Source organism: Paramisgurnus dabryanus, chromosome 13, assembly GCF_030506205.2.
Source record: "Paramisgurnus dabryanus chromosome 13, PD_genome_1.1, whole genome shotgun sequence".
Taxonomy (NCBI): domain Eukaryota; kingdom Metazoa; phylum Chordata; class Actinopteri; order Cypriniformes; family Cobitidae; genus Paramisgurnus; species Paramisgurnus dabryanus.
Window position 1 is genome coordinate 21,212,954 of NC_133349.1, and position 12,578 is coordinate 21,225,531.

Here is a 12,578-nt window from a genome sequence, read left to right on the forward strand (position 1 = left end):
TAAATCACACAAAAAAGAACTTGAGTTGTTTTCACATTTGTGTGTGTGTCAGTTTTACTTCAGATATCGTAGCTTCGGTGAGAAAAATGGGCCAGAAATATGCATTCTTGTACGGAGATGGTATCTTACATAAGGTCAGATCTGGTCTTCAAAAACATCAAAGCTCCAAACACATTGCTGAAAAGAAAAGAGAGAGAGAGAGAGAGGGAGGTGAACACGGAAGTCTACAAAGAAAAGCAGATGTGCGAAAAGCAAACAGCACATAAACAAGTATTGCCATGCAGATACATGTATAAATAAGCAAGGTCCAGCAGGCGGTACATTTTTTAAAGAGTGAGTTCTTTATAAAGCAATTCTTAGCACTGACCCATTCAAACCATTTTCCATGATGTCATTACCACAAACTCTGAACGGTTGAAGGATCCAGTCTGGACTGGGAAGTACAAAGCCATAATCATTCTCAACAATCCAGATCTGTCACACACATACAGTGCACACCTGCATTGGCCATAGTTACAGTGCAACTAACACAATGTCACATCAAATAAAGCCATTTAACAGTGTTACAAATTAAAAAATATATTTTTTCCAAACATTAAGAATATAAATGAACTAAAATGTATCTTTTCAATTTGCATTTTAAACAATGAGATGGGATACATGGTTATGTATGTAACATTACATGGAGGACCCTGTTTGTGAGTATGACAGCAGTCACTGAGTACTGTAGTACATGCTATTAAGCAGATGACCACACATATATCTCAAACATTATTGTTGGTCTTTGCCATCAGCTTGAGAAATAAGGGTAAGCTAAGTAAAGAATATGGTGGTCTACCACAGGAGCTGACCTGCTTTTACACACACGCACACACACATATACGCACACCCATGCACACACACATCACTGATCGGAGGTGATCAAGTGAGGAGAGCTGCACTTTTATCCATCGAGCTGTCTGTCAAGTAATGCCTCACATCACGGTGCATACCTGAAGCAACTCTGAGTCTAAGCTCCTAAGGGAGGGAGAAAGAGAGAGAGAGAAAGAAAGAGAGAGTTCTAGAAGACCTGCATCCAGTAGCAGTGACCAGCCCTGCAGTGTGTGTGTGTGTGTGTGTGTGTGTGTGTGTGTGCGTGTGTGTCCAACTACCCTGAGTGAATGCAGTATAACAGCCTAATAAGTGAGAGATAAGCACTGAAAAAAAAGATAAACAGAGATCCAGGCAAAGTGCTACACTCTATGCAAAAACAGGATGCACTCCATATTCATGATTTAGTCAATGCACAACAATACACCTTTCTATCCCATAATGCCATTGGAGCCGAGGAGCCATCAAATTTTACAGTAAACTGTGAGCTACACAGCTTAAGGGTACGAACAGAAATGCCTAGAGAGTTGTTCAATGTGATTAAATTGAACCTGTTTTGCAAAGGTGGTCATATGGGTCATAGGGAAATGCCAAGATAATGTTTGGAAATGTATTACATACTTGCATACCTACAGAAAATCATGAACAGTCAGGAAGTAAATATATCATTGTATTAAGTAAATACTATGAAAGTACAGGCAGCCTCGGTTTAGGGGTCAAATCACTTATTTCATCTCGGCTAGCGGCAAACAAATGAGCTCAAGCATAAGTGTACAATCTCTCTTACATAAATAAACACCTACAAAAGGACTGCAGTACGTAATGCAGCACATACGTCCATATAGTCACCTTTTCTTTCATTGATTAAGTGCTATATAGCCTCTAAGTTCATTTAATCAGTGATTATCCAAATGTGAAATGAATGACAGAGAATCTGTACCAATAACAAATGAGGTACACACACACATAGGGATTATAATACATCAATGCTTTGTGGTTGCATTAGTCTAGAAAAGGTAACGAGTCCAGATGCAAAAGCCACTAAATGCCACCACAGTCAAAACTTAGATAACAAAATGCTCTCTACACGTACTATACGTTACTTTAAATCTGCTTAATCCCACCATCATTCAGTAATACATGTTTTTAGGCAGAATCCATTACAGTTTTGATAAAAGCGAGCACTTAGCGGGTTTTGCATCTGATCTTTTCATGTATAGATAAACCAACATTTAAACAGGATGTGAAGCACCAGCTGACCAGCCCTTAAAACAATATATCATTTTAATTTCCCAGCCAAATATTAACCACTCACAATTTTACCAACATTATTCAACTTAGCACTGTGTCTATTTCACAATGTGTGCATTATGCTATCAGATTACGTGTTACAGTCAAAACAAAGGGGAGGGTTGTAGCCTTCGATGAGTGTCTGTTTGGCAATGGGGGTGACACTGTATCTATTGCCTTATATACCTTCAACACAACTCAGTATGCAGACTATGTCAGGGGGCATTTCACGGAGAGAGCGCATTCTTATTTTTTAAAAAGCTAGATGCTGTGAAATTTCATATGAAATGTGCTTAAAAAGGCCGAACTGTTTTAAAAAACACAGCATTTATGGAAAGATGCACAACAATTAAGGACATCATTTAGCTTGTTAAAAAACAAGAATGCCTACAGTGTGAATGGCCCCTTATACCTATTGCACATAGTAAAGTATTTATCATGTTGCTGATCACCATAGCAACAATACGTTATGTACAGTACAGCCCAGACTCTCACTACAGTGTCATGGTCATCAGGTACAACTCTTCAGTCATTTATCAATAACATAACTTTAATTGATCATTTTCGTCAATAATCAATTGATAGGAGCAGGAACACAGTAGCTACTGGTCTCTGTTTTTTTCTTGTTTTGTTTTTTGCTAACTGAGAGAACATACAGAGGGATAAACAGAGAGATTAAAAAAGATCTAAAAAGAAAACGTCAGAGGTACATTGTTTAAATTGCCAAATCTAAATGGCGCTGTGGAAACAAGAATAAGTACAGAATAGGACAAAGACCAGCACTAAGAGATGGGTGGACAGATGAAGCAACATTACAACATGGTCAGAAAAAAAACATATGTTTTAAAAATGTATTTAGGTAGTCTTATAGTAATGGTTTCAAAAGATCTGTTTTAAATTAGATAAGTAGATGGATGGATGGAAAGATGAAAACAGATATTAAACTTGTTTCTTGTTTTTCTTCACAGGCACTAATGTTTTCACAGTCATATAGGAGGAATCAAAATTCAAAAATGTCTCCAGAGTCTAGAATTGCTACAAAGCTAAAACATTTAAAACTATTTCTACCACTTCCTCCAAGTATATCAAACTTAACTTGTTAAATATATATATACTTGTCTGTATATATATGTATATATTTGTTTGTACATATATATATATTATATCTATAGATAAATGATATGCCAAATGGTGGCAACGAAAACCGAATACAATGTGCAATAAAATATCTAAGTCAATTCACAGTATAACATGATACATTCTCAAAAACATAGTATATAGAGATAATATTTCTTTTTGTTCTTAAGAAAAAAGCTACATGAGAATTTTAAGTCCGTTCTGTACATGCAGTCACAGAATTCTGTGTTAGCGCCTTCAGACTCAGTAAGGGTCAATGACAGATCAAGTGTACTCATGGCACACTATATTAATTCAATCATTCGACATCCATCTCCCTGGCCCCCGTCGCGCCTCTTACGCCGAGCGTGGTGGACTTTTAGCTGACGCACCCGTATTGCCGGCATTGCAAGAAACGCTGAGCGAGGGGATTTTGCGGCTGTGTGCGATTCGGTTTACACAACACGCGATTCGATACCTGAGCTTGTTAGTTCTCGACTCATGTGACAACATGTGGGTTTTCAAAATGTGTAAAAGCCCTAAATTTCATTGCAAATGATAAAGACGATTCCCCAGGTGGTCTTGTAAAAGGAACGACATACGAAAGGGAGACAAACATCACTTATTTCCACATGTAGTCAAATAAAGGGCGGTTGAATCAGGTAATCTGTGACAACATGTACAAGCCCTCTACACCCCCCAGATTAAAAGTGTCAGTTCCCGTAATGTGTAACTGCATCCAAAATGCTACAAAATCTACCGCATGTCTACTTTTTGCTAAATCATGTCAAAGCTACATTCAACTACAACACGGGCAAATGAGCGGTGCCTGACGTCAAATAGGTACTTAAAAAATCTCTTTACATGATGATTGACATCAATTATCTTGCCAAAACTATATTTAGGCTGGCTGAGGCTGTCAGCTAAAAATATTCTTACTGTGTTTGTCCTCGACTCTTCATTATCATACATTTGCACTGACGAAAGCCAGCAACTTGTGCTTTATTACATGCAACTATGCACTGGAAGTAGTCTTGACTTGGTAACACACGACCAATGACAATGACAGCCATCTTTTAAACACTCAGAGGGGCAGCTGTCTGTTTGAGATCTAAAATGTACTGTAAAATTTAAAAAAGAAACAAGCAAGCATTATCCAGGCAGGGTCCACCATTCATAATCATTAAAATACAGTTTTTTAATATTATGTAGCCATCTAGTGCCAATCATAAATATTGCAACCCATCATCGTTTGATGAAAGACAAGTATTGCTTATATGCAAAGAAAGGACTGTCACACCGGGCAGTACCGTGGATCTAGTTGTGATAATTTGATAACTCTGTTATCAAAAAATAACTCTGTAAAAATTGTCATCACATCTATAATCCCGCTATTTAACATCAGACACGGCTAGTTTACCCTTTTGTTAAAATACAACCACAGTGAGAGCAATAAATAGCATAAAATAAAGAAAACCTGAAGTAAGGAAAATAATGTTACAGAAAAATTGCTACATTTTTGTTTTGTTTGTGTTCTTATTGTTGTTCTATTGAAATGTGTCTCTTTAGAATTGAACGTCATCTTTGTTCAATGTCAAAGTGATACCATGGCATTAAAGTTCTGGTTGGACTGAAGCTCTGCTGAATGATGACTCTGATTGGCTGAAGCTTGCTGTAGAAATACAGGCAAAGTGACCCAGTTTAGTCTTATTTACTTTGAGGTCAAATTTCAATTGTCCACCATGGCCTGGAAAGAGGAATCCAAACCAATACTCATGGCATACATCACTGTTTCCAAGTGCCACAAAAAAAAAGAAAAAACATAGAAGGAGATTTTATGTGCATCAAGTTGCCATGGAGACACTTTTTCAGTCAGTGAGTTGATGCTGTTTATGTGAGCCTCTCCAAGACTGCATTCAGATCGACTATAGATTAATTCCAAGTCATCTGTAAATAAACTGAAAAGCCAGTTTGAGCCACAGCAGAAATTGACGCCTGCAATCTCATGTTGTATGTGGATGATGCAAAAATGCCTTTTCCTTGTTCGAGGGAGTGTGTGTGTGTAAACATGACATCATTACTCACAGAAAATTCCAGAAATTTCCTATCCACTGTTCTCACTGGAGGAGAGGAGCATGGAGGACATCATAATACTCAGCTCAGACCGAAGATGGAGCACTGCTGGAGTATCCGTTGTGACCCAGGCAGAATTCATTGAGCCATCCCCTACTCTGACTGCTGTTTCTTTGCTGCTCTGGTCGCCATTGTGGACGTTTTCCTCGTCTTGGTGCGGCGCATGTATGTGCATCACACTCCAGCTGCGCTTCACAGTAGAGCTCACACAAACACGCAGCAGCGAAGCCCCGTGTCATACTTCACTCTCAAGGCTGGAGAAATGGGCAGAACCACGGCGTGAGCACAGGCTCTTGGCTTTGAGTGGCAGGTGGGGGGAATAGAATTGCCGTGGCTGGGGAACAGACCGAAGTCTCTGGTACTGAAGTTTAGCGCTGGCGGTGGCTGCCTGAGAAGAGCCTGATGCAGCCCCAGGGGAGAGCACAGGTGGAGGGGACATAGATGCAGAAGATGGAGGTGGAGGAATGGGCATGGGTAAGGAGTTGGGAGCAGAGGGCACCTGTAATGAGGGAAGGTGGGGCTGGGGTGGGGAATGCGATGGCTGGGATAAGTGTTCTGAAAGCTGGGCTTGCTGGGAGCTTAGGTTGGACTGGCTTCCAGATTTGGATTTGTCAGGTTTAGGAGGTGGCTTGGGCCGTGAGCTTCCACTAAAGCTTTGGCAGTGGGGAAGCAGATCTTCCTGACTGTGAGAATGAGAACTGCTGCGTTTAGGATGTATGTGGGGCCTACCGTGTCCATACTGTGCACATGTACATGACTCTGTGTCCTGCATTCTTTCTCGAGACCTGTGACCTTTGCTCTTTGACCCACTGCGACTGCGCTTTTCACCCTTCATCTGTAGTTTGTCAACTGACCAGTACCGACGCGGGGGCGGGAGAGAAGTAGGAGGGGGTGGCCACTGTGACCCCAACCCCCCACTTCCTCCTCCAGACCCCCATCCAATACCTGGACCTGAACCCCAAAAATCACCTGCTACACCCCATCCCTCAGCTCGACCCAGAATGGAGTCGTCTCGACTGTTGACACTTCCACCTTTTTCTCGGGCAGGGTATGTCCCAAAAAACCACCCACCACCCCCTATTCCAGTAGCTCCACCCATTCCATTTCCTTCCCAATATCTTTCAAAACGGCCAAACTCCCCTGAGGAGCCTTCATCAGAAAAACTTTCATCCGCCCTTATTCTGTCTCGCTCAGACTCTGACACTGCACCTCTCCCTCCTGTCCGTCGGACTCTCTCCTCTAATCTCTCCCTTTCTCGTTCCCTTTCATTTTCTTCTTCCTCCTCATCCTCAGAGTCCCACTCATGGAATGACAGGCCTTCTCTGGTGTTTACTCGTCCCCTTTCATAATGGAGGAGCAGTGGCCTTCGCTCTCCTACTCTCCCTCCTCCCTCTCTCTCTACCCCACTACTCCTTCTTCTTTTAGATGAGGAAAGAAAAGTTTGCAAAGAAGATGGAGGGGAAGGTCCAGTAGCCTCTGTGGCCCCTGCCTCCCCTCCACTGACCCAGAACTTGACTGATGAAGGTAGTTTGTTGAGGTTAGGATAACGTTTACTGGATGGCCGATTTCGTGAATGGGAACTTTTGGGTCTCCTCTCCCTAGCTCTTCCTCCACCACTCTCTTCCTCTCTTTCATCACCCATGTCCTCACCTCCTTCTCTCCTCTCCCGTTCTCTCTCTCCTTCCCAAGCTGAGAGATTGCCTTTGTCAACAAATGCACCACGATACTGAGCAGAAAAAGAGGAGTACTCTCCTTCTCTATCTCCATCCCCATCTCCTTCTCTCTCTGCCTCAACATCACCCTCCTCTGGCTCTGACCGCTTGCTGGATGACACTTTCTTCTTCTTTTTTGTTTTCATTTCCTTCTTTTTCTTCTTTTTTACCTTGCGACGTTTCCTCTCCCTTTCTCTCTCCCTTTCACGCTCTTCTCTCTTTTTGCGCTTTTTGCTTCTCTTCTTCTTTTTCTTTTTCTCCTTTTCTCTCTCTTTCCTATGTTTCTTCTCTCTTTTTCTCTCTATATCTCCTTTGGCTCCACTACTCCTTTCCCTGTCCCTCTCTTTTTCTGACCATCCTGCCCACCACTCTTGGAGCTGTGCTAGCTGGCTGCCACCTCTCTCCCTCTCTCTGTCTTTTTTTTGTTCCCTATCTCCAAATGTCCCCCATGGTTTGCGTGGGGGTATAGGAGGGGGAGGACCATGAGTGAGAGATCTGGGGGAGAGAATAGATCGCTCTCGATCCCTGGTTCTGTTGTGTCCCTGTAGAAGACTGGACTCCTCTGTCAATTCGTCCAAGTCCTCCTCATCCTCTTCCTCAGCCTCTCTGTCTCGCGTGCTCCGAGATGAAGCTGTAGATGTGGATGATGGAGAGGTTGAGCGTGACGATGTGGCTGAAGATGTGGTTGATGAGCTTGTGGATGATGAAGAGGATGATGTGGAGGAGTAGGGGAGCGAGGGAGAGGGGGATGGAGGAGTGTAGGATGGGGAAATTGTGACTGGCACAGGGATGGGGAGCGGAGGTGAGGGTCTCGACCTTCGAGGTCCTTCCCTACCTCCAACTCTCCGACCCAGTGGCAGGATGTTTTCATACAATGGACCACCAGGTTCTTTGGGCTTTTTTGGTCGCCGTTTCCTCCAGAAGGTTGAAGGGAGAGGGGAAGAGGGGTGCTGAAATGGGGGGTTAGGTGTCAGTGGGGCTGGGGCCTGGCTTTTAGGGGGCAGCCTGGGAGTCCCCAAAGGTTTAACCCCTCTACCCTGACCCCCTCCACCAGTACCCACTCCCACCTTCTTCCCCATGCCATGTTCCATGCCCTTCTCCTGGTAGTAAGCAACACCAGTTGGTGGGGGTTGTTGGTGGGCTCTGGGGACAGTCTTTGGAGTTTGAGAACCTGCCTGCTGGTCCACACATGGCCCAAGTCCCTCAGGATCAATAGGTCCATAATAGCGCTTATATCCATCTAGACCACTGCCTGTACCTCCACCACTTGCCCAAGCTGGCGCCACCTTTTGAGGTAAGGGCCCTGTTTCTGTTAGAGCTCCTCTGACACCCATGGGGGCGGTGGCACCAGACGTTTTCGGTAGTCTCCAACGGTCCACAACGGCCAGCCTGCGATCTGGCCGGGGTAAGAAAGTAGTGCATGGTAGTGGAGCTCCTATAAGTTGAGTGTTTGAGGGACCCAATGGTGCTCCAGAATGAACGATTGTGGGAGGTGATCCAGGAAGAGGTGTTTTGTAAGACTGGGGAGGCTGAGGCTGCTGTGGTTGTTGCTGCTGCACCATTGCAATGCCTGGATTGGATACAGCTGAAGTGACCACATGTGAGGAAGAAGCAGGAACCATGGCAGTGTGATGATGTGTAGTAACTGTGACTTTGGCCCCACCTTGCACAGTTTCATCCTCAAAACTGCAGCAGCTATACATTCCCTATATGTACAAAAATAGAAGAGAATAATATATTTGCCAAAAAAAAAAGGTTATTTGTTAATGAAATAATTTACATTTTGATAATGGCAAATTAAGTTAATTGGCAATAAGCATTACTTTCACCCTATTTTTTATAAGTGTAGACCATGTTATCAGCCTTCTTACTTGACCAACAAACACTCTTGTCCTTATCCTTGTGACTATTCGCATAATTTTCTTACCCACACCACACTTTCTCTTACCCTGCTGAAGGCAAGTAGAAAGTCCAGTTTGCCAGATTGACCCATTTTGCTCATGCAGTGCCGAAGCCTCCAGTAAACCAGGTGCTCCCAGGCAAAGACCAGAAGACTGAGACCCATGGCCACTAGCAGCATATAGAACACACCGGCCATGTTGTCTATGTCTAGTTTGGAGCTCATCACTTCAATTTTATCATTATGACAGATCCCTGAGAGCCAGAGACGCTCTAGCATCTCAATCTCATCTGAGAAGAGACAAAACCAGAGAAGAAGGGAGTAAGACACTGCATTAAACAATATTCACTTGACCATGTATTTATACATAATGTGTAGATATCATGTATGTATAAATGTATACAAAGCAATACACTGTAATCTGATAAAGTATATATTACAATGCAGAACTATATTTCTTAACATACAAATAAAGCATTTAAAACAGAAGAGACAGCTAAAGATGGTTTTAGAGGCAACAGCATATATAAACTATTTTATTAACAAGCTAAATATATAACCAGTAAATTACCTAGTTTAAAATAACAGCTAAAGCATATTAACCATTACACTAAGCTAATGTTACTGCATAAAATTTACGTATACAACGTTACCATGGCGATCTGTGCATTTCACACTTAGGCCTTAAGTGTGGACCTATCTAAATTAATCCATCTTATAATACCATCATGAAGTCAAGGCAACAGAAAAACATGAACCGTTAAATTGCAAAGTAAAATTGAAATTACTGTATTTTACACCTCAAGGAATAAGTCAATTTTTACTTTATTAAAAAAGACACTACAAAATGAGACACAGCAAAAATTATACAGAAACCTGTTTGAAAGGTATTTAAAATAAGGGCAAACTCTTATTTTGCAAAAGAAATCGCATAAATGGTTCTTGAAAAAGCTTTGAAGAATCAAAAGTATAACAAATTACTATGCTAATACTATGCTTTACTATTAAAAAGTGATATTCAGAAAAAGTACATATTACAAATATTATTTGCTTACGCAATAAAATGCATTAAATTCACCAAATTAGCCTATGGGTTATTTGTAAACAAAATCCATCCTCCTCTCATTCCTCAAGAAGAGTTCAATGCTGAGGGTCAATCCAATCAAATGACAAGAAAATGCAGACGTCATTGTAAATCAGTGTTCAGACAGTGTTTAGACCAGCAGATGTAAGCTTACACTGCAATGTAAGCTACAGATACTTAAATGTTTACCTAGCTGCCAAATCCACACAGCAGTGATCCATGCTCACTATCTCCCATCGTCTTTTAGAAACCGGAAAATTTTTATTTTCCACGCTGTATTTGTTCCAGAGATAAGTTTAGTCGCTAGCCAGACCGATTAACAAGCACAGACCGAAAGTTAAATTCATGCCAGGCGCTTAACCGCGGCAAAGCGTGTGCATCCAATGAAACCATTTATATCCAAATGCAATTTAAAAATAAAAGTTTTGCTATCTCCAAAGACTGTAAATACATTAATTTATTCCTCTATTAATTTAGAGATAGTATGCAAGAATAATTTCTGCTACTGTGAACAGAATAGCAAAGACAACAGGTAAGCTGTACTTCCACTTTATGCGCTGCCATGTCAGACCATTTATTTAAAATCTTTGACTATTAAATTGAAGATATTACTGGTCAAAGGTCAAGGGAAGAGAAAGCAGGGGAGTGCATTCAACATAAGAGGACACCGTGAAAAAAACGAACTGTCAAGGTAAATAATCCGTTTAGAAGCTGATCTAAAGGTACAGCCTTCGAAAATCTTGAAACACTGAGAGAAATAAGGACAGAGACAGTCGTATGATAGCAAAGGCTGTTCTGCATAATGATCTACACATATTCACTTTTCCTTTTTGTCTTTTCAATGATGCATTGTGTCACAGGACATCCTCTATTAAAGAGATGAGAAGTAAGGGATGAACCTAAAAGTGGATTGAGGTTAAGAAATCGAAAGTTTGTGTATGTGTGTGAATGTATGAGAAGATGGAACATAAAAGAGGGAAAATGAAATAAGATAGAAGCAGCAACACAGTGATAGGCAGAGGGTGGAAAAAAACAAGAGGACAGCGAAGAAGACAGAATGGTGAAAGGGTGAGATCATAATCATTTAATTGTACTGGAACATGGTCAGGCCAGCAGCAAACTCAAGAGAAAAGCAGAATAACACCTTCTATCTACACAAAGATGAGCTTGCCAGTTACTTCAGACCCTACTAGACCGAGGTATGTACTGATGCATTCACTGCTTTATACCGGGTAATGGCCAATGACAGAACAGTAGGTTATCTTAAAATGGGTTATGGCAAAACAGTGTCGTGTACACTCTTTATAAAAATAAAGGTGCTTAAAAAGCCATGCCATACATGAACCATTTCTTTCTTACATTTTTATAATCTAAAGATGGTTCTTCAGATGTTTAAGTTTCTTTATCAAACCATTTAGCCAAAAATGGTTCTTGTATGGCATCGTGAAGCCCCTTTATTTTTTAAGAATGTAATTCACTGCAGGACGATTTCACAGTTAACCTTTCAATATGCAGCATAATAAAATCACATCATCGCCTATCACACCTTAAATGACAGTTTGTTCTTACAAAGGCTGAATTATAGCACGTGTCTCTTATGCAATCGAAAACAAACTGTCCCGCAAGCGTAACGTGCAGGCATTCATCACATTGTAGATGAGATGCCGTGGACACGTCACATAAAACATTACACAAAAGCAGCAGAAGCGTAGACAGAGAATCGCGACACTGAATCCCATGTGGGACTTATACAGATAACAGCAGAAGCTTGGCTAGGAACCGTGCGCTGCCTCGCTCCGACGCTGTCCATTCACCTCCTTCGCAGACTCCTGCCCGTGGCTTTGGCAAACCACTTCAGTGACCACAGCCAAACTCAGCAGGCGTGTAATACTTTGTGTGCATATATACACAGTGTGCATATATGCTTACACATAAACACACTAACAAAACTTCACAATTGCATGCAAATTCACAAATAAACACCCACATGCACACCCATTAGCAAATATACATTCTCGCACATATAACACATTTTAACGCACACATAAACACACTTCTTTCACACCTCTACTCGTCATAACAGCTTCTGTTTGGCAATGGACTGTGGGTTGGCATGGTTAAGTGGACACATTTTAACAGCTAATACTTTTGCAAGGTCTTTAAGCTCAGGCAGACAGCCAGTCAATGACATGTGGTCAACGCTGTTCCCCGTGCAGCCCCACCCTGACCCGAACCACTATCAAACTAAAGCAAATGCTGCTCCTGGATCAGCCTTAAAGGTCAAAACCTTTATAAAAGATCTGAACTGCCGAGGCATCTCCGAGCTCTGTAATGAGTTGTTGAAATTGTTAGGTTAAAGGACACCTATTTAAGAAATTCACTGCAGAAGAAAGCTGTTGGCCCTGAGATAAAATAACATAGTGCTTTTAGCAGGGAAGAAGTGCTTTTACGTGGCACTGACCAATAAGGTTAC

General features: G+C 41.6%; 1 protein-coding gene across 1 annotated transcript in view; it reads right to left on the reverse strand.

Annotated features, from left to right (window-relative positions):
- The window catches only part of grin2db (glutamate receptor, ionotropic, N-methyl D-aspartate 2D, b), an 83,812-nt gene continuing 71,234 nt past the window's right edge, over positions 1-12,578 (reverse strand). The window contains exons 14-15 of the mRNA XM_065245921.2: positions 9,070-9,311; positions 1-8,827 (exon numbers count right to left, since the gene is read on the reverse strand). Coding sequence (XP_065101993.2) covers positions 5,645-8,827; positions 9,070-9,311 — 3,425 coding nt within the window. The 3' untranslated portion in view covers positions 1-5,644. The remainder of the gene's footprint in view (positions 8,828-9,069; positions 9,312-12,578) is intronic.